Here is a 23,499-nt window from a genome sequence, read left to right as displayed (position 1 = left end):
ATCACTGCCCACAGGATGAAAGTCACAGGACGCCACGTGACCTGGCCCAGAGCTGCCCCAAAGTTCCCAGTTCCCAGGGCATTTAGCGACTCAGCAATTCTTTCTGAGGCCTCTGGGCCAAAAGAAACACCTAACAGTTCCACTGATTTAAGTCATTAGATCTAAACTGAGTGCTTATCCTAAGTAGCCATCTAAAAAAAAATTACCTCACGTTAATTGAAAGAAAAATATTCTGTGTGTCCCATTCTTAACTAACTACAAGTAATTCCTGGTGGGACGTGTGTGCCTGCTGGCACTGCAGCATTCCTCATCACCCGCTCTCCGTATGCATGTTTGCACAGCACTGCCTTCTCATCCCAGCAACTGCCAACAACTTAGACTCCTCCATGACACTATCGAAATGAACGTAGTGTGGCCTCATAGTGAAGCCCTAAACTACACGGAGCTAGTAGTCCGTAGGGTGTCCCTACAGATGTCAGGGGTCACTGCTTTTCCCTCGGAAATGTCTGGTATCCCATGGTGCCCCTGGGAGCTCATTATGGTGCCCTGGGAAGCTCAGCAACGCCTTGAGGACTGAGGACTGGCCCTTACTCAGCCCAATCCCTCTATGCAGACCCCCTCCTCCCCGGCTCCCTCCTTTGTACTTCATGCTCCAGGCATTTTTTTTCTTTTTACTGTGGAAAAATACACGTAATGTAAAACTTACCCTCTTTGTCCTGACCGTCTTTCAGGGTACAGTTTAATGGTGTTAAGTACGTTCATTCATATCACCGCCGTATGACTGTGGCTGTGACACCATCACCATGTTCCACCTCTAGGACTCTCTGCACCTTACAAAACTGTGCTCCAGTCATATCTGAGTCACTGGTCCACTCAACATGACAGACTTTCTTCTGCATCTACGGCTTCTTATGTGTTATTTCCTCTGCCTGAAAAATACCATCCCCTTCCTACCTGCACAGGGCACCCTGGCTCACCCGGACTCCTCCTTCAGGGCTCTGGGGGAACCTAGCCCCAGTCACCCCCTAGCCAACGTAGGTACTCCTCCTGGGACACAAGAACCAGGAGGGAGCTCAACTCTTGGCATGTGCTTTCTTCTCATAGGTAGATTGCCAAGAGTGTGGCCACACTGCATTAGGAAAATACGGTTTCGTGCCCAGTATAGTCCTAGCCCTTGTACATGCTTTTACTTTCTAAGAAACAAAGTTCCAAATTTTCAGTTTTCTTAAACCTCCTCCTCAGCCCTCATCCAACAGTATTTATAGAACTTTCTGAGCGCTTTTCAACCTGGGTAATGCTGCTCACCTGCGGAAGAGCTAGGACATGTGCAGGGGCCCTAATGGCTGTCACAATGACTTGAGGGAGCACCTCCGCTAGTGTTTAGTGGGCAGAGGTCAGGGATAAGTGTCCTGAAATGCAGGGCACAGTCCTGTTCAACAAAACATTTCCTATCCAAAACGCCAAGAGCATACCCAGCCCCACTGAGAAACACGGCCCCAAACAGGTAAAATCGAGACGCTTTGATCTCAGTGATTTTGCTTAATGTAAGCTTTTATAAATGATTTTTAAAGCTTGGTTTTACTTCATTTTGCTCAGATAACAGAGAAAAATGCAAAGCAACAGAGGCACAAAGTAGACAGGTAAGTGTGACTGGGTGGAAATGGTGCCTCGAACTAATACAGGGAATAGAGATTCAGGGGAAGTTGGATGAGTCTGGAGCTCGTGTAGAAATCGGAGTTTACAAATGCGAATTTAGGAAGTGAGAGCACGTACGGCAGTGGAGGCAGGAAGTGTGAACAAGATCATTCAGAGGAAGTGCACGCAGTGAGGACAGAAAACGCCCAGGACTAGAATCCTATGCAACAGCAACGTGCAAGGAGCGGACGGAGGAAGAATACTTCAGAGAAGGAGCTGAACGCAGGCAGAGGTGGCCAGACTGGTCGAGGGACCAGGGGTGTCAGGAGCTACAGCGCGGCCAGCGGCCAGACAAGATGGGGGCTCAAGAGGCCCCCGGATGAGGCCACAGGCCACGGGGAGCACGTGCCGGAGCAGGGAATGCGGGGTCCCTGCCGCACTGCTTCCCAGAGCCTTTCTGTGAGGAAGGAAGACGCACGAGAGGCAAACGGAGGCCTGAGGGGGTATTGCTGCTGTTTTCTGTTTTCCCTTTCAGATGAGAGAGCGAGGTCGCTGGAGAGTGGACCAGTTCAAGAGCAAATTCTTGGAGGACCTGGCGGGGCAGAGGGTCTGAAGCGGGAGGGCAAGCGCAGGGAGGCTGAGAGCAGGCCCCCAGGGCTCCCCTCCCTCCATGGCCGCCCGGACCAGGGCTGAGGGGTCGCTCTCCCCGTGCCAGGCACAGCTGCTCCTGTCACTCGGGGCCCTGTTCCCAGTGGTGCCCCGGGGCCTGGCTCCATCACTCTCCCACTGTGGGTACCTCCCTCGCCAGGTTCAAGTACCCTGAGCTGCCACCCACCAGCTCCCACTCTCCCTTCTGACCAACTGCGGTCTTCTTTCTCTGCTCTCGACCCGCGCAGCTCAACACGGCATCCACAGTGTCCAGTTTCCCCCCTCGAGCCATTCTGGACCCGGCTGCGGGCCCTCAGCTTCTGGGCAGTTCGGCGCATGGGCTTTGGAGTCAGGCTGCCTGCAATGGAATCCTGGCCCTGCCCCTGGATAAGCGGCCAGGAACAAATTCCCTACCCTTTCTGGAAACCAGGGGTGGCAAGTGCAGCCACGTCACGGGGTTGCTGCAGATCTTCAACGAGATCCTACTGCATGGAAGCGTCCAGCCCCAGGCCTGGTACACAGCAAGTGGTCAATAAATATTACCTGCTATTATTTTCATTACTACTATTAGCATTGCTAGTATTGCTTTTTCATTCGTGTGTGTATCCCTTACATTTAGGCCAAGAGGGCTTGGCGTATAGTAAATACTCGATAAATGCTTACTAAATGAACATATAGGCCCATCAGGATAAGCTAGCCAGGGAGCAGACAAAGTGCTGGTCATGGGGTCTGAGGTGCTGTGCTGGTTAGTTTTACACGTCAGCTTGGCTGGGCTGTAGTACCCGGTCGTTTAACCAAACTATAATCTAGGTATTGCTGTAAGGGTACTGACTTTAAGAAAAGGAGATTTCCCTCCATGATGTGGGTAGGTCTCATCCAATCAGTTAAAAGGCCTGAAGAGCAAAAACTGAGGTTTCCTGGAGAGGGAGATATCCTGCTGAGTCTCCAGCCCGCCAGCCTGCGCCATCAATTTCAGACTTGCCAGCTCCTTCAAATAAACCTCCCCATGTGTATATCTAGCCGCACATCTACGTCTATATCTACATCTACATCTATCCTACTGGTTCTGTTTCTCTGGAGAAGCTGGCTGATCCAGGTGGGCAGGGAAAGACGTGAAGCTGGAAGAAGCCTGATGGCCTCAGTGAAAAACCAGCGTTCTAAGTCAAGAAAGAGAAACATGATTATTTCCATCATCTTTCGTTTCCTTACGTACCATGATCTAGCGTTAGTGATCAACCTCTTCCTAACCAAGGACAAGAGGTCTCCATTACAATAACTGACCAAACGATTTTGCATTTTAAAACCTGCTTAAATATACGAAGGCTCACCTCCAGTGACCTGTCATGTCGAAAGCCCCAAACACAGGCTGCCACAGACACTGGGGAAACGAAGAAGAGCGGCATGAAGACCAGGAGCCAGAAGTGGCTGCCTCGCTCGATCCTGTCGCAGACCAGCACTTCAAACATCAGCAGCAGCAAGTGGATGCCCACCGCGATCAGCATCGCCTTGAACTCCACACACGTTTCCCCTTCTGCTCTGGAAAGGGACAGAAGGCGAAGAAAAACACCCTCAGCTCGGAGTCTCCGTAACAAGCAGGCAGCTCAGGGCAAATGCCAGCTTACGTGGGTACTAAGGACCGTATTTGTAAATTTAACAAAAGGCTCAGGAAAATCAGGTAGAAAGCTAAATCAACATTCCTCCTTAACAGGCAATCTTTCAAACGTCAAAGAACTACTACAGGACGAGAAATGAACATTTACAGCCAAACCAGACTCAGACTTTGAACGGAATAAAGATATTCTCAGAAGCAAGAGCCACAGTTATTACTTCCTGACAGTGCACATAAACACTCTGGTTCATAACTTTAAGTTCAACTACTTCCAAGATTATTTAAGCTGATTGCTTCTACTGCTAAAATCTGAAATACCCCTTAAATCTCACGATCCCTGTCTCTCAATGAATTAAAAACCATGTAAATCACATTTCATGCAATACTATCAAAATAGCTCTAGTTTTATGAATAAGTGTGTGCTATTTCAAGAAAATACAGCAACTATTGTTAGGTGCTATTTTAAAATGCAAATAAAATTGTGAATGCCTTTTTATTTTCCTTTCTATTCCATTAGGATGAATTGACACCTGCAGATGATAAAGAAGAGCCATTAAAACTGTTCTTTAAATCAGTTAAAGCTGCTTAAGGATCATGCTTGGACTTAATAGGTTAACAATTAAAAAAATAATAAGGCCACTAATCAGGAAAATGCTTAACAATGCATTTGCAAGGCTGACTGTGCTTCATTCAAAATATAGATGAACATTTGTGATGTGTCATGTTGGTGATAAATGCTTGTAAATTTAGGACACAGAGAAAATGAGGTCAGTGGTTATTTCTATAGGACCCAACAATGTTCCATTGGACAGTACTGACACTAGAATGACCATGTCTGTACATTCAGGACATTCAACTACGCACATACAATTCCTTTTCTTAAGGGAATCTTGAAAGGAATCTTAAATGTAACCAACAGAGAAAAGTTCAGATAGCTTCTAAATAACTAGTGGAACTTAAAATGTTTAGCTATGTAACTTTTCATTCTTTGAGTAGCAAACATTAGATATCTGAAAATACCTCATAAAAAATAAAAGATTTATGGCCACACAGGTAATCTTAAAAAAGAAAAACCTAAGAACTTAAAAAATCTAAGCTACACATGAATGTCCCCCATCTGCCAGGGCTCTTTGTGTAGCTATTTTCAAGTTCTTAGATACGTATGTGGTAACATATTTTACTCGATCTAAATCTCATTTTTAAAGTTCATAACAAAGATTTAAACAAGTTGAGATGGTCCCCACTTCTACACTTTTCTCACATGAGCAGCTGCACTGTCCCCCTCTTCTCTCCCCACCTGCCTACCCGGCATTTCTTCACTCCTCATCTTCCTGGTGATGGTTTAGAACAGCCCCTCACTCTCAAGTCCCCCTTTTTCCTTTCCAAAGTTCCAAACTTTGTGAGGGAGAGCAGAGAGACTCTTGTGGGCCCCAGCAGCACCAGGCTGCACACTGGAGTGAGCTCACGACAGGAACTTGGACCAGAACACCGTCCAAGAAGAAAGGCGTGAGGGGAGGTGGGGGTGAAGGTAAAGGGTACGCCTCTGCCCGGCCCCCAAGGCTCTGCTCTCCTTCACGGCATCTGGGTCTCACCTTTTCCTGTCTCAGGACCTAACTGTTTCCTGGCCAAGCTGCCTCCTCCACACTAACAGTCCTAAAACCCCAGGACTAGGAGATTGGGACAAGGGGAGACCCAGTTCCAGGACTGAGTGGAGAAGGATATATCCCTGATGGCCAAAGCTAGACCTGTGGTTTGTAGAACTGCTCCTACAAACATGATGGTTTTATACGTCCTTGTCTAGCATGGTATAACAGTTCTATACTTTGGATGCATGTTAGATTACTTAAGCTTTTGTAGGCTGGCTAGGAACTTAAGCACCTAAAATAACAGTGCATTTGTTAAAAAGTGGATAGCAAACACTTAATTTTTAAAAACTTAAAACAGAACTCAGCTTGCCTATATTATAGTTCTTAGAAAACTTCAGAGAGGTAGAAAAGAAAATAGTCCTGACTTTTGATAAAGTGAAAAACAAGATACTGCCCCCCCTCGGCTCAGAGTAGAGACCAAAAGGTTTTATAAAGCAGTATTACCGATATTGGGGATTTCGTGCCCAGACTCCAGTTCCAACCGAGGCTCCAACAATGACCATTAACTTCCACAGCCATATTGGAGCAAAGACAGCCCAGTAACTCCACTGAATGATGCCATCCAGACGAAGGGCCAGCAACACAGAGAACAGCAGCAGACAGGCATAGATGAGGAATTTACTGGGAGAAAAGCAAAATGATTAAAGAGGATTCACGCTTACAAATATGTGATATTAAAATGAGGAGTAATAACAACATTGCCTTCTAGCACATGAAGAGAGTCACTAATTCAATAATCATACATCAAAAATTCTATGTAGAAGACATACTGTTGTTAGAGGACAAGACAAATATAAAGAAGACTAAAATAAGTTTCCTGCTTCCCAGGGCTTCCTGGTAGGAGGGAGTCCACACAGAAACATATACTTACAGCACAGCATGGCCTGTGCCATAATGGTTCTATGGGTGGAGTGTGACGGCAGTCCAGAAGAAGAAATACGGATTCTGTCTGGGGGGACTGGGAAGCAGAGAGGTGATGACCCTGGAGCTGGTTCTGGAGGATACATGGAAAGCTGCCAGGCAGGAAAGGATAGGAGCTGAGGAAGCACTCCAAGCAGAAGGAACTAGCCATCAAGACATGGAGACTGAAAACAGTGGACAGGTTCAGGATATGGTCAAGTTCTGTCACTGACTAATTATTTGATTCTATTTTTAAACAGGTAGCCATCTGCCATATTCATATACAGTAATATTTTAGTATATGTATTATCCTTTTTGTGACTGGATTATACATATAAACATACACTTATATTTCACATAAAAGGGACTTCATGAAGAGGATGTTTTTAAAATATTAATTAGAAATTACATAGTTGAGGACTTCTACTTCCAGCTTTGATACAGTAAGAGGGATGGAGTTTTCCTTCCCACCTTAAACAAGAAACTGGACAAAATATATGAAACAACAGTTTTCAGACAGTGAACAACAGGCAGTGAAGGACCATGATGGCAGAAAGAAAGAAAACAAAGGAGATAAACTCTATCAATGCCCCAGCTTACTGCCTGGAGGCAATTTCCAGACTGCAGTAAGAAGGCAGTTAAAACCCAACCCCATTGACAATTACATGAAATATAAATGGTCTAATTACCAATTAAAAGACAAAGATTGTCAGGCTGGATTTAAAACAGCAAGAGAACTATATGCTATCCATAAGAAACCTACTTTATCTATCTACAAAGTGACAGATAATAAGGACAGAAAAAGTTATACCAGGCAAACACTAACCAGAAGAAAGAGTGACTTTACTAATATCTGTTTTAGTCTTCTATTGCTGCTATAACAAATTACCACAAACTTAGCAGCTTAAAAGAACACAAATTTATTATCTCACAGCTGTGTGTGTCAGAAGTCCAGACAGGCTTAGTTGGTTTCTCTGCTCAGAGTCTCATAAATTAAATCAAGATGTCAGTTGACTGGGCTCTTCTCGGGTGACTCTGGGAAGAATCTGTTTCCAAGTTCATTCAGGTTGTTGGCAATCCTGTTTCTTGTGGTTGTAGGGCTAAGATCTTAGTTTCTTTGCTGGCTGTCAGCTGGAGGCTGCCCTTAGGTCCTAGGGTTCTCTCTCTGAGAAGAACATAGGCCTCTACATTCAAAGCCAGCAGCAGCATATCGAATCTTTCTCATGCTTCTGACTTCTTTTGCCATATGGCTCCTGCTTCCAGAGAAAGTGCTATGCTTTTAAGACCTTATGTGATTAGATTGGGTCCACCTGGATAATCCAGGATACTCTTCCTATCTTAAAGTCCACAACTGTGGTAGGCAGAATTCTAAATATGTTCCCCAAGATTCCTGTCCTCAGTTATTCAGTCAAGCACTAATCTACGTACTACCATGAAAGGACTCTGCAGATGGAATTAAGGGTACTAATCAGCCAACTTTAAAATATGGAGATTATCCCAGATTATCCAGTTGTGTCCAATGTAATCACATGAGCCCTTAAAAGCAGAAGAGGAAGGCATACAAGTAAGTCAGAGAGATGTGGCAGAAGAGGAGAGATAAGGCAGAAGGGGAAGTCAGTGAGATTCCAAAAGTGAGAAGGACTCCACCTGCCTTTGCTGGCTTTGAAGATGGAGGACGGGAGTCATGAGCCAAGGAATGCAAGCCGACTCTAGAAGGTGAGAATAACTCCTAGCTGACAGCCAGCAAGGAAATGGGGTCGTTAGCCCTACAACCACGAGGAACTAAATTCTGACAACAACCCAAATGAGTTTGGAAGCAGATTAATCTCCAGAGCCTCAAGAAAGGTACAGAGCCCTGCTGACACCTTGATTCCAGCCTTGTGAGACTCTAAGCAGAAGATCCAACTGAGCCATGCTGTACCTGTACTTCTGACCTACAGAACTATGAGATAATAAGTTTGTGTAGTTTTAAGACACTAAATCTGTGGTGATTTGTCACAGATGCAATAAAAACTAATACTGTAACCTTAAAGACATCTGCAAAATCCCCTTTACCGTGTAACATAACATATTCATAGGTTCCAGGGCTTAATGGCCTGGATGTCTCTGGGGGAATCATTCTGCCTACCACAATATAAGGTTTATATATATATATATATATATATACATACATATATTTTTTTTTTTTTGGTACGCGGGCCTCTCACTGTTGTGGCCTCTCCCGTTGCGGAGCACAGGCTCCGGACGCGCAGGATCAGCGGCCATGGCCCACGGGCCCAGCCGCTCCGCGACACACAGGATCCTCCCAGACCGGGGCACGAACCCGCGCCCCCTGCATCGGCAGGCGGACTCCCAACCACTGTGCCACCAGGGAAGCCCTAAGATATATTTTTGAACAAGGAATATTACCAGGGACAAACAGGAGCATACATAATGATAAAGAGGTGATTTGTGTTGGAGGAGGATCTAGCAACTGTAAATATTTATGTACCTAATAGCAAAGCTTCAAAATACACGTAGAAAACATTAATAATTAAAACATTAAGGAGAAACAGAAAAATCCACAACTATTACTGGAAATTAACACTTCTCTCTCAGTAACTGATAGAACACATAGAGAATTACTAAGGATATACAAGTTTGTAATAACACTATCAACCAACATGACCTAATTGATATTGATAAAGCATTCCTCCCAACAACAGCCGAATACAAATTCAAGTGCAAATTTGGGTGCACATGGAACATTCACAAAGACAGACTGAATTCTGGGCCATAAAACAATCCTCAACAAATGTAAAAGGACTGAAATCATACAAAGTAAATCTCTAAGCACAATGAGATTAAACTAAAAGTCAATAACTTAAAGATATTTGAAAAATTCTCAAAATACTTACAAATTAAACAATACTCTTCTAAATAATCCATAGGTAAAAGAAAAAAAAAAACACAAGGAAAATTTTTAAAATTCTGGACTAAATGAAAGTGAAAACACAACATACCAAAATATGTGAGATACAGCTAAAGCAATACTTAAGGGGAATTTACAGCATCAAACGCTAAGTAGAAAAGTTCTCAAGTCAACGATCTATGATTCACCTTAAAAAACTAGGAAGAGAAGGAAATTTTAAAAAAATGAATGGAAGTAAATAATAAATATACACACAAATATCAATGAACTAAGTAAGAAACATGTTAGAGAAAAATCAATGAAACTAGGGACTTCCCTGGCAGTCCAGTGATTAAAACGTCACCTTCCATTGCAGGGGGTGCAGGTTCAATCCCTGGTCGGGGAGCTAAGATCCCATATGCCTTGCAGCCAAAAAGCCAAAACATAAAACAGAAACAATATTGTAACAAATTCAATAAAGACTGTAAAAATGGTCCACATAAGAAAAAAGAAATCAATGAAACTAAAAGCTGGTTCTCTGAAAAGATCAAGAAAATTGGTAAACCTATACCTAGAGTTATCAGAAAAGAAACAGTAGACACAAATTACCAATACAAAGAATGAAAGCGGGGACATCACTACAAATCCTACAAACATTACAGGGATTAGAAGTGGATATTATGAACAATTTTATGCACATACATTTCTTGAAATAAAGATATTATTAAAGTTCACACAAGAAGAAATATTTATATTCCTATATCTATTTAAAAAACTGAAATTGCAGTTGGACTCCTTCTCACAAAGAAAATGTCAGGGCCAGACAAAATCTACCAAACACATAAGGAAGAAATAGTACCAATTTTTCACAAACTCTTGCAGAAAAAGATGAGAGGGGAACATTTCCCAGTATTTTATGAAGCCAGCATTACCCTGATACCCAAACCTGACCAAGAAAGAAAACTACATACCAGTATCCTTCATGAAGACAGATGCAAAACCCCTAAAAAACAGGATATTGAATCCAGCAATATATAAAAAGGATATTACATTATGATTAAGTGTGCTTTAGCCAGGACTGCAAGTTTCACTTAACATTGGAAATCAGTTAATGTAACTCACTGTATTAATAGAATGAAAAAGAGAAGCCATATGATTATTCAATAGTTCCAGAAAAAACATTTGACATAATTCACTACTCACTCAAGATAAAAGCTCTAAACTAATTAGGGCTAGAAGGGTATCTAGAAAAAAACCTAGTTAAAAATGCTTAATGGTTAAAGACTAAATACCTTCCCCCTACGACTGGAAACCAGGCAAGTATGTCCACTTCAATACATCTATTCAACACTGTACTGGAGGTTCTAGCCACAAATATAATACAAGAAAAAGAAATAAAGGGGATAAAGATTCAAAAGGAAGGAGTAAATCTGATATTTGCAGACAACATGATGTCTATGTAGAAAATCTTAAGTACTCTACCAAAGAAGCTACTAAATCTAATAAGTGAATTTAGCAAAAGTTGCAGGATACAAGGTAAATATACAAAAAAATGTACTGCATTTCTATATGCTAGCAATGAGAAAATGGACACTTTTTTAAAAAAAAAACTATCATTTACTGCAACTTTCCTATAAACCTAATAATATTTAAAATTAAAAGTTTATGAAAAACTACCATTGACAACAGTATCAAAATATGAAATACTTAGAGATAAATTTAACAAAATATGTGCAAGACATACTCTGAAACCTAACACTACCAAAAAATTAAAGATCTAAATAAATGGAGAGATACACCATTTTTATAGATTAAAAAAATCAATATTGTTAAAATTTACATCCTCTATTAGTTTCCTATGGTTGCTATAACAAATTACTATGAACTTGATGGTTTAAAACAATACACATTTATTCTGTTATAGTTCTGGAGGCTAAAGGTCCACAATGGGGTTCACTACATTAAAACTAAGGTGTCAGCAGAGCCATGTCTCCAGAGACTAGGAGAGAATCCATTCCTTGCCTTTTCAAGTTTCTAGAGCTGCATTCCTTGCACTACCTTGGGCCCCTTCCTCCATCATCAAAATCAGAAGGGCAGCATCTTCAAATCTCTTTCTCTGCCTCAATCGCATTGCCTTCTCCTCCTAATAGTATCTCCTTCTGCCTCCCTCTTATATGGAAACCCATGAATGCATTTAGGGCCTGCCTGGATAATCCAGAATACTCTCCCCATCTCAAGATCTTTAACTTAATTACATCTTTTGCCATATAAGATAATATTCACCTTTTTGCCACAGAAGCTAATATACACAGGTTCCATGGATTAGGAAGTAGGTATCTTTGAGGGACATTATTTAGCCTACCATACTCATCAGATTATTCAAAAGATTCAATGCATGTAGTCCCATTTTTGCTTTTGTTTCTCCTGCCTGAGGAGACATATCCAAAAAAATATTGCTAAGACTGATGTCAAAGAGCATACTGCCTATGTCTTCTTCTAGGATTTTTATGGTTTCAGGTCTTACATTTAAGTCTTTAATCCATTTAAGTCTTTAATCATTTCTGTATATGGTATGAGAAAGTAGTCTAGTTTGATAACATCTTACACTGTCAGAATGGCTATTATTAAAAAAAAGACAACAGATAACAAGTGTTGGTGAGGATGTGAAGAAAAGGGAACCCCTGTGCACTGTTGGCAGGAACATAAATTGGTGCAACCACTATGGAAAATGGTATAGAGGTTTCTCAAAAAATGAAAAATAGAACTACCATGTGATCCAGCAATTCCACTCCTGGAGATTTATCTGAAGAAAACAAAAACACCAATTCAAAAAGATATATGTACCCCTATGTTCACTGCAGCCTTATTTACAGTAGCTAAGATATAGAGGCACCCTAAGTGCCCACTGATAGATGAATGTTTAAAAAAGATGTGGAGTGTGTGTGTGTGTGTGTGTGTGTGTGTGTGTGTGTAATGAAATATTACTCAGCCACAAAAAAGAATGAAATCTTGTCATTTGTGACAACATGGATGAACCTACATGGTATTATGCTAAGTGAAATGAGTCAGACAGAGAAGGACAAATACTGTATAAGTGCATTTATATGTGGACTCTAAAAAAGCAAATTAACAAACATAACAAAACAGAGTCATAGATACAGAAAATAAACAGGTGGTTGCCAGAGGGGAGGAGAGGAAAGGAGGAGAGAAATAAGTGAGGGAGATTAAGAAGTACAACTTCCAGCTACAAAATAAATGAGTCATGGGTATGAAATGTACAGTGTGGGGAATATAGTCAAAAATAATATAATATCTTTGAATAGTGACAGATGGTAACTAGACTTATTGTGGTGATCATTTAAGAATGTATAGAAATATAGAATCACTATGTTGTACACCAGGAACTAACATAATCTTGTAGGTCAATTATACCTCAAAAACAAACAAACCGATAGAAAAAGAGATTAGATTTGTGGTTACCAGAGGTCGGGGTTAGGGGAGGGGGAATTGGATGAAGTCAGTCAAAAGGTAGAAACTTCCTGTTATAAGATAAATAAGTATTAGACAGGTATTTTACAACATGATAAATGTAATTAACACTGCCATATGTTACACATGAAAGTTGTTAAGAGAGTACATCCTAAGAGTCCTCACCGCAATGAAAAATATATTTTTTCTTTTTCTTTTCTTTTGTATCTATATGAGATGATTAATGGTCACTAAACTTACTGTGGTAATAATTTCATGATGTATGTAAGTCAAATCGATATGCTGTACCTAAGCTTACACAGTGCTGTATGTCACCTATATTCCAATGAAACTGGAAGAAAAAAAACACAATAAAGCAAGGCGCAATAAAGTAAAGCGCAATAAAACGAGGTGTGCCTGTATGCATTTAAGCTTCCACCATGTCTTTTTATGGCTTGATAGCTCATTTCCTTTTAGTGTTAAACAAGATTCCACTGGAATAAATAATAAACCACAGTTTATTTATCCATTCACCCTTTGAGGGACATCTTGGTTGCTTCCAAGTTTTGGCAACTATGAATAAAGCTGCTATAAATATATATAAAAAAAAGATTCAGTGCAATGCCAATGAAAATCCAAGCAGCCTCTTCTGCAGAAACTGACATACTCGCTCTAAAAATTATATGAAAATGCAAAAGACCTCAAATGGGCAGAACAATTGTGAGAAAGAACAAAGTTGGAGAAACTATACTTATACTGCATGTTTTCATGGCTCACTATAGAGCTACAGTAATCAAGACAATGTAGGATTAGCATCAGGAGAGACACAGAGAACAGAATAGAGTCCAAAAACATGCCTGTACATACATGGGAAAAGGTGCCAAGGCAATTCAATAGAGAAACAATTGGGCTTCTATAAATGGTGCTGAAACAACTGGACAGATGGGAAAAATGAACCTAGACTCTTACCCTCACAGCATATGACAATCGTTGCTAAGGAGGTAGAGCAAATGGAACCCTCATATATTGCTGGTAGGAATGCAGTGTAGCCACTTTAGAAAGCACTTTGGTAGTTTCTCATAAAGTTAAGTATACCCTTACTCTACAGCCCAGCAATCCCATACCTAGGTATTTACTTAAGAAAAAGGAAAACATATGTCCACACAAAGACTTGTGTTCAAATGTTCAAAGCAGCTTTATTTATAATAGCCACTGGAAACAACCCAAGTGTCCAAAAACTGCTGAATGGTTAAACCAACTGAGGTATGTCTATTCAAATGGAATACTAATCAGCAGGAAAAAGGAACAAACTAGGGATGCATGCAACAACATGGATAACCTCAAATGCACTATACTAAGTAAAATAACTCAGACTGAAAACACAACACACTGTGTGACTCCACTTATGTGACATTGTGGAAAAGGCAAAAGTATAGATACAGAAAACAGATCACCCGTGATTACCCGTGGCTGTGTTGGGGGAAAGGATGACTACAAAAGCACACGAGGGAAGATTTTGCAGTGACAGAACTTTTCTATATCTCTGTCTTTGGGTGGTGCTTACACAAGTGAATGGGTTTATCAAAACTCATAGGACTGTGCACTAAAAAACGGTAAAATTTACTGCATGTTAAACATACTTCAATAAACCTGGCCTATCTATTAATCTATCTAATGTAAATTGACAGAGCCACTTTGTGGAACAGTATGGAAGCTCTTTAAAAAACTAGAAATAGGGCTTCCCTGGTGGCGCAGTGGTTGAGAGGCCACCTGCTGATGCTGGGGACACGGGTTCTTGCCCCGGTCCGGGAAGATCCCACATGCTGCGGAGCGGCTGGGCCCGTGAGCCCTGGCCGCTGAGCCTGTGCGTCCGGAGCCTGTGCTCCGCAACGGGAGAGGCCACAACAGTGAGAGGCCCGCGTACCGCAAAAAAAAAAAAAAGTCAAACCAATTAGAAGAAAGGAGATGACACAGGTTTATTGTGACTGAGTAAGGACAAGAGAAGCAGTTTACTAGGACAGTAATTTGATCAATTAGACTTCAAAACAAAAAGCATTAAAATGACTAATAAAGAAAATCTAAATAATGAAAATCTAACAACATGACCATAGAATATGGAAATAATCTGACAATATTTCTTGTACAAATATACCAATATACATTGTGGGCTTCTACATGCTACTGTTAAATCATGACAGATAAAGCAGACAAAGTTCCTAAGGAAATTATGGAAATGAACGCTAGAGTAGATAAAAATAGCATGGTTCTGTCAAAGCAAACAAAAGATACTTTCTTTACATGTGTACAGAATTTTTCCAGAGGGAAAAAAAGGATCATGGGGCATCAATACAAAATACACACAAATCTAACTTAAAACTTTAAAAACTGTTTGAGCGTGTGGGAAAGAAACAGTCTCTGCCCCGAAGATGCTCAAAGACTAAGAGGAGGAGAGGGGGATCAAGCAACTATATATCATGGCAAACTGGGACATGGAAGGTTCATTTCCCTGGGAGAGCTGGGAAAGGAGGTGGGGTCTGGGGATAGGGAATTCCAGAAAAAGGGAAGACGATTCTTTAAAGCATGAGACAGTATTTTGTACCCCAGGAGACTAGAACACGTGGAGTACGTTCTGTAAATCTTGGGGTGGGGAGTGCTGGGGAGACAGGAGAAAAGGCACCAGAGGAAACAAGGGAAAGGTAGAATGGGGGATTTGAATATCAAGGTAAAGTCCTTAGAATTTATTACTAGGCAATAGGGGGCCACTGAAGATTTTCTGAGCAAAAGAGTGACAGAAGGTAGAGAAGAGTGTGTAAGGTAGATTGTAGTTGGTAGAGACTGGAGGCAGAAATTCTACACAAGTCATAATAAACTGACAAAATAGACTGAAAATTGCCTAACCTGGGACTTCCCAGTGGTGCAGTGGTTAAGAACCCACCTGCCAATGCAGGGGACACGGGTTCGAGCCCTGGTCCGGGAAGATCCCACGTGCCACGGAGCAAATAAGCCTGTGCGCCGCAACTACTGAGCCTGCACTCTAGAGCCCGCGAGCCACAACTACTGAAGCCTGCGAGCCACAACTACTGAAGCCCGCGTGCTGCAACTAGTGAAGCCCACACACCTAGAGCCCATGCTCCGCAACGAGAAGCCACCACAATGAGAAGCCCTCGCACCGCAAAGGAGAGTAGCCCCCGCTCGCCACAACTAGAGAAAGCCCGCACACAGCAATGAAGACCCAGTGCAACCCAAAAAAATAAAGAAAATAAAATAAACCATGATAACTGTAGAGAAAAAAAAGTGATAAAAAGCTCCAAATATAAAAAAAAAATTTAAATAAAAATAAAAAAAGCCTAAACTACTATGAGTTACTTTTCAAGAAACATTCAGACCAGAATCCAAGTATAGAAACAGACTGCTGAATTCTCCACAAATCAGCAAATGGAGGTTCCAATGGATATTCTGGCATCAAACCACTGCTTCCTTAATTTCACTTTTCCAATTACACCTTAAAAGGGAATTTACCCCACTTTCATCTGAGTCTGTAATGCCAGTACAAGATCACTGAGTGGTGTCACGTGGGTCAAACTACAAAGCTAGTATCCTCTCTGAAATGTACACAGAGCTTTCTGCTGGAACCTCAAATTCCCTCTCTCCACCTTGGGGGGAAGGGAAAAAGGATTTAGGGAGGGAGGGAATATACCTAGTAAAGAGATGACACTGTGCGTATAAACGTTCTATTATCTTGTTTTCCGCAAGTCAAAAGAATGCAGCTGGACTCTTTTTAGACCCATCAGTTTTCTCCAGTGGAAGCCGCTGGCTTTAACTGGAGCAGGCACACATGCACGCACACATGGTCTGGGTGACCATCCCTGTGAGCGCCTCTCTGTCTACAACTTTAGAGAATAGCTCCAACTGACAAACTGCTAATTGCCACTCTCCCAACGTTTCAAAGGAACTGCACCTCTTACACTGAGCAGAACCTTATGAACAAAATTTAAAGTCATTGACTGACAAGAAAGTACAAAAGCCAAATAAAAACAAATCACTCTTGAGGAGGACTAGACAGAGCCCAGGCCTGTGGGAACTGTTTCCCAGCTGTGTGGTTGTGCGTGGGTCACTCTCTCCTCATCGGGTTGCTCCTATATCCACTCATGGAGATAAGGGGATATGAGAGCCCTGTGTAAATGATGGATTTTACCCATTTTAGCTGCTACTAGTATTACAAAAGAGAAAAGTTATGACAATCTCATTTAGCCATCATTTTTCTCACTATTAGGTCATAGGTGACAAACTACGAATTGTCAGTTATAAAGAGCCTGTCTCCAGAGTTGAAGGCTTTCATCTTGAATTCTAGTCTCCTCGCACAGGCATGGCCTATGATCAGGCAACGCAATTAGAAACCCCAAGCTCAATACTGGGAAGCTTCACTCCCGAAGTCCTAGGAAACTACCTAAAATCCCTCAGTCCACTGTCTCTCCCCTACAACAGAGTTCCCCCATGGCTCACGTCTATCTGTACTCAACATCCACTCACTCAGCACATTTCTCGAACACCTCACCATCCTGGCCTCCAAAGAACTCACAGCCAAGAAAAACATGCGTGTAATTAGCCAGTAATGGGAATGACATTTTTGAAACCAGAAACTCTGCATTCAAATGAGACGTGTAAGTAAGTAATGGGAATGATAGTTTCGAAACCAGAAATTCTGCATTCAAATGAGACATGTCTCCTTTAAACAGTCCCCCTGGGAGACAATGCACTAATTCCACTTCCTTGCTCAAACCATCTTTGGAGCTTTCCTCCTGGAATCGCCTTGAGAGCCTGCGGTCCGTTCATTTGAATACCCCCAGTGGTGCCAAATCTTCACTGAGAGTGGATTTTTGGAAACGGCCAAAAGTCAGTCAGAGCCAAGTTTAGTGGATAGGATGTGTGATCAAACTAGGCAGCACTATTTTGGTTAAAAAATGATATATGATTATAAAGCAATGAGACGGATTTTCTTACAGGATTTGCTTCCAAGGAAATTTCAAATGAGTAACAAGGGGTATGAGCAATGGAGTAGGTATATATTTACCTTTTCCCTAAGTAACTTCTTTGAAAGATAATACTCATTTAGATGCGTAAGCTCGAATACAAGGTTTGCTTTGCTTAATCACAACTCATAAACAGAAGGCTCCTTAGTATGTCGGACCTCCTATGCCATGGCTGGGGTGGGCAGATGCTACTAAATCAGAAGGGGGGCATATGAATACCGGAAAGAGCACAGGTTTCAGAAGGAAACCAACTTGTTCGACTCCTGACTTGGCCCCTCACCGCCTGTGTGACTTCAGGGAATTCACAAGCTAAGACTCTGCAAAACAAGGCTGATATCGAACTCAGAGGGCTGTTGTGAAGGTTCAAGATAATGGGTGCAGAGCAGTGATACTGTGCCTGGCACGTGGTAGGTGTCCCAGAAGTCATAGCTATTATTAATAACCTCAGTATAATCAACAAGCTTTTCTTACTATAGGTAGTTTGAGGTGACAGAATGACAGATAAACAGACAGTTGGTGGTGAAGAGTTCATTAACAGTACCAACATACACTCACTATTGATGGGTCTGGAGCCTGCTTTAAAAAAAAAACAGTAATGTGTCAAAAACATTTACAGTAATTGTTAACACTACGCGTAGTATTTCTAAGTCACGTGACAAGCGTTGCCCGCAATGCCCCTACCACACTGACCTTGCAGCACTGTCTTAACACACCAGGCCCTCCCATGACCCCGCGCCTCTGCATACTTTGTCCCTTCTAAGATGCCTTTCCTGCCCTCTTGTCTGACAAAAGCCTATAACTATATGCTTCAGAATCGAGCTGTGGAACCTTCCCTGTCCACGCTAGACAGAATTAGTGGCTCTGCCCCTTGTGTTCCCGCAGCATTTGGTTCTTTGGTTCTTGTGCCTGGAACGCCTTGTCCCGTGTTGAATTTTAATGTTTCCATTTCTGCTTCGTCCGCCGGGCTCGAGCGGGCAGGGACCACGTCCCATTCACTCCTGCACTTCGGGCACCCGGCACATCTCTGGCACACAGTAGGTACCAGGGAGATGTGTGATGAAGTAATGCTTTACATATACTTTACAAACGCCTCTTAAAGGTCAGGTAGCTGCCTGTTGTTAATTACCCGCAATCACATTCATGTTTCCAGACTTCAAATAAGAGACAAGATCACTCACACAGACTCCAGAATGGCTTTAGATGTTGCAGCATATGGAAGCTTCTAAATGCTACTGACCTCAGGACCCCATCCCCACACGACGGAATGCTCAGAGCAGCGCTCCTCAGCCTTTGTCCCCGTCCAGGACACCTGCGGGATGCACCACACTCCATCTGGAGCTCACTGCGGCTGACTCAGAAGTTCTAGCAGAGTTCTCACAGCCTTCGAGCACTGCCTGGCTACCAGGGCTGAAGGGCCTTCTCTGAGCCAGCAACTGCACAAGGCAGCAGAGACTCCCAAGGCTCCGTGGTGCGGACAGGGTGCCGGCTTAATGCCACCTACTCCCAGATCTCTAGCTCCCAGGAACACCTCACGATCCAAGTTTGTCAATTCCGTATACTTCTAGGAGTTTGCCTATTCAATAGGTAGGGCTCGCTAGCTGTTAGGAAGCCTTGGGCATTCAGGGAAGGACTTGGTGGGTCCGGGGTGTCTGTTTCAGCAAGCCTTAACCTATGTAACTAAAAAGAAGCTCATGATCAACCAGTTCTGAGCCAGATGGAAATAGGCATCTGAGTGTTGACAGCTGTGAATCATTCTCTGTCAGTGTAGTTTTCCAGAGCCTTGGCAATACAGCAGCGGATTCAGACTCCCAAGATCAAAAGGTTGGAAAGGAGATCTGGAGCCATGGCCCATGCCTTGGGGCCCACCAAACCGTGACAGTGACTATTCCTGAGACATACACAAGCCACAGAGTCAAGGCAGCCGTGGTCTGCTTAGTGTCGTGGTGTTCCCAGCTCGCCAATGGAATGGCTGCATCCTGAAGGAGGGAAGAAGGTGAGAGGAAAGAGAACCAGGCCGCAGACCACGAGGAAGGCAGTGACTCTGGAGAGTGAGTCGTTCGTTCATTCATTCATTCATCCATCCATCCCACAAATACTTTTTGAGCCAGGTACTACTCCAGATATGCAGGGTACCATAACACGCAGAGTCATGGCCCTGCCCCCATGGAGCTTAGAGTTTCATAGGGGAGACACGCATTAGTCAAACAAGGGTACAGATGAGTGTAAGATGGAGGAACACAGCACACTACGCAGACTGTACAAACAGGGCGCAGTGCGCTGGGCGGGGAAGTCAGAAAAGCTGCCCTCGGCAAGCAACAAGTGAGCTGAGATCTCAAGGAGAAACAGAAGCTAACAAGGTAAGGAGGAGAGGAGAGAGAGGGAAACACTCCCGGCAAAGAGAACAGTATGTGCTAAGGTGCTGGGCTAGGAGGGAGGTGTTGAACTGGCTCTGAATTCCAGGCGGGGAGCGAGGAAGCAGCATCAGGGTTTGAGGCCCTGGCACAAGGTTTCCTCCTGTCTCCAGCCCTCGGTTTGCTCTTCGAGCTGTCTGGAAGGTCCTCCTCAGCATGGAGCAAAAACTAAAGAACAATGTCGAAAACGAGGTGTGCCCACAAGACATGACACACCACCAGCTGAGAACTGGCACCTGCCGACATCAGCTGGCCACCGTCTCAGGAGTCCCCACTGTGAGGAAACACGGCTCTCTCCCACTGACTCAACACGGCATCAGGAAAATGAAAACGAAAATGGCATCCTATAAAAGATCTTCAAACTTTTCAGGGAGATGTGCATCTCAATCCCAATAGAATTAAAGGGTTGATAAGTACGTTGATGTTGACTATAAACCTGTTTAGATACCTGGTATTTAATTGTCATTTTCCTGTGCCAATTTCCGGGGGCGGGGCGGCGGGGGGGCAGAAAGAAGCTACTACAGGAAAAAACGGTTAAGGATGCTATCCGGGCAGCACTATTTTGTTTCAGCAAGTGCTCTTTGTGGCTTCCGAATGATCTGTCACCTTGCAAAGTTGTCCTGGAACTTTCTACTTGTAAAGCGCTTTGCAATCAATCATTAATTTGGCCTCTCTATCCTGCTGAGAGATTATACTCATTCTGCCTATAAAACAGACAGATAAGTGAGTGGCCCAAGGACACAAAACAATTCAGCTTTTACTTATCTTTCTTATCACCATCGTCAAACAATGTAGATACACAAGGCCTATCCAACTCCGGCACCAGCCCTGCTACCCTGGAGACCAATCCTAACCCCTAGGAACAGCAGAGGAAGGCGCTGCAGTCAGTTCTCAGTTACCTGCTCTCAACAAGCTCCTCTATGCAGAGCGCCTTCAAGGCCAACAGTGATAATGACTGCACTGTGATGGGGACACTGGCCCTCCAGACTAAACAGAACATGAACTCGGTAGTGCTCAAAGAGCAATAAGAGCACCCAGTAAGTCACAATGGCTCGAACCTTAAAATGTCAGCGTCCCTAAGGAGGCTGCACTCCCAACACACACACACACACACACACACACACACACACACACTCATCCTCTCTCTCTCTCCCAAGACATGCCCCACAAGCAGCCTGGAAGGTGGTCTCCACTGGGCTCCCATAGCACAACACTGCACTGTGCTGTCAATCATCTGTTGGCCTGCCCTTCTCCACCCTCACGCTGGGCCCTCTCAGCAGCTGAAGCAGACGGCATGGGACCTGGCATAGGAAAGGTTTATTGAGTGCGTGCCTTCCACCACCAAATAAGGGAGCTAGGCACTCCCTTCACAGAGCAGTGGACTTCGGAGATCAGCTAGGCCAACTCCTTATTTTTCAGATGAGCAGAGGATCCCCCAGTTACATACGGCCTGCTCTCCAATCCAGGTCTTTAGGTTCAGTTTAGTTCCACAAACATTTGATAAGTGCCTACTATGTGTCAGACACAGTGGGAGCTGCGGGGAATAGAGATTTGAGCAGGAGACGGTCTCTGCTTTAGGGAGTTCACAGCCTGGGGAGGTAAGAGAGTTACAGAACACTTGGTCAAGTCCAAGGACAGACGCTCGATTCCTTAGCCAGTGTTCCTTCCCTCCAGTCCACTGGCTAGTCCCCATCTGGGAAACAGGACAGCAATATCTGCTTCCTGCAAATAAACTTACAGTCAAGACCGATGAGAAAACGTGTACGGAAAATTGTCAGGTTTACCCCCCAAAAGCGTTATGTAAGGTCCTGCCATACCCTGACACGGACTCCAAGGATTCAACAGTGTTTCAGACATCAGTTCCACAAAGAAGCAAACAAGCGAGGGATGGGCATACGTCCAAGGGAAACCTCAAGGGCTTGGAGGAACTGTAGGAAACAGCTGGGGTGGTGGGTAGGGGTGTCGAGTCAAGTGAACCGGCCCTGGCGCGGGGAACGCATGGCAGGCAGCGGGTGCCAGAAGATGGAGCTGAGAGAGGGAAGTTGGGACAGCGACGAGGGAGGGAGGGCAAGCGGAGAGGCGCGGGGTTCCCGCGGGGCGGGGACCGCGGCCGGGAGGTTCTAGATGGGGCGGCGGGCCGGGGGCTGAAGGCAGCGGGCGCGGGAGGAGGCAGCGGGCCGGCGCCGAGGCCGATCGGTTTTCCGGGGAGGCTCGGGCAGGCCCCGCCGCCCGCCACAGCATCCCGGACGCCGTGCCTCCCCGAGCCGTGCGGGCGACGCCTCACCTCGGGTTGAAGTCCTGGAAGAGGCCCCTCAGGTTCATGGCGGAGAACTTCACCGCGCCGTCCTCCTCCTCCTCCCCCCGCCCCCCGCGCCGCGCAGCCTGCACGTTACAGCGGGTTCATGGTGCCAGCGCGAGCCGCGTCCCAGTTGCCGACGCCGCCGCCGCCGCCGCCGCCCTGAGAAACCTGAGCCGCACTTCCCACCCCTCCTTCCGGGCTTCCGTAGGCCGCCGCGCATGCGCCCCGAGCCCCGCCCGGCAGGCCCGAGCAGTGCAGCGAGCGGCGCGCGATGCCGCTTTCCCGGCTCACAGTGCGCGGAGGCCCCGGCCCTCGGCTCCGCGCCCGGAGGAGGAGACGGCGGGGGCGACGGAGGCTGGAGGGACCGGGAAGCCGGGGTAGGGCGCGGAGAGCCGAGCGGGATCGCTGACTCGGCGCAGGCCTGCGGGGAGCGAGCGCGTCGCCGGCGAGTCCCGCGAGGAGGGCTTCACGGACACCTGTCACCTTGGCCCGCGCTGCCTTCTGGAGGTTCTCCAGCGAGAACTGAGCCTTGGGGCTAGTGGCCCCGGGTGACACGTTGCATTTTGGCCATCTCCTCCCAGGCCTTCACCTGTCAAATCTGTCAGTGACTGCGTCCCAACTTCCCTCCCAAGGCCCAGGCCAGCGCGTGGAGATATGCTGGCAGTCCCAAGCTCAGGCTACCCTGCACCAGTCATCTGCCCTCCCTACCGCCTTCCCCTCCTCGGTTGCCTCTCTCCGTTGGCAGCGGACCTGTTCACTGGGTTGGCGGGGGTGAGGGTAGGGGTGCCCAAACTGGAAATGTGGAAGCCATCCTCGCTTTGCTAACCTAGTTCAGAGACTCTTTGCCTCCTGCCCAGACTCTCTGGTCACCTCCCACCCGGCCCAGCTCTTTCTCCACTCTAAGCCATGCTATTTATAACTGCCAGGTTCGTTTTCTGTGGGCAAGTCAACATCTTTGAGCCT

General features: G+C 44.7%; 1 protein-coding gene across 1 annotated transcript in view; it reads right to left on the bottom strand.

The window, feature by feature from the left end:
- Positions 1-22,700, bottom strand: part of TMEM185A (transmembrane protein 185A) — a 31,251-nt gene extending 8,551 nt beyond the window's left edge. Inside the window, exons 1-3 of the mRNA XM_033850383.2 lie at positions 22,522-22,700; positions 5,983-6,159; positions 3,612-3,819 (exon numbers count right to left, since the gene is read on the bottom strand). Coding sequence (XP_033706274.1) covers positions 3,612-3,819; positions 5,983-6,159; positions 22,522-22,559 — 423 coding nt within the window. The 5' untranslated portion in view covers positions 22,560-22,700. The remainder of the gene's footprint in view (positions 1-3,611; positions 3,820-5,982; positions 6,160-22,521) is intronic.
- Positions 22,701-23,499: the final 799 nt, after the last annotated feature.

The sequence above is a fragment of the Tursiops truncatus genome, unplaced genomic scaffold (genome assembly GCF_011762595.2).
Source record: "Tursiops truncatus isolate mTurTru1 unplaced genomic scaffold, mTurTru1.mat.Y mat_scaffold_129_arrow_ctg1, whole genome shotgun sequence".
Classification (NCBI taxonomy): domain Eukaryota; kingdom Metazoa; phylum Chordata; class Mammalia; order Artiodactyla; family Delphinidae; genus Tursiops; species Tursiops truncatus.
This window is presented reverse-complemented; position numbering and strand designations above follow the sequence as displayed.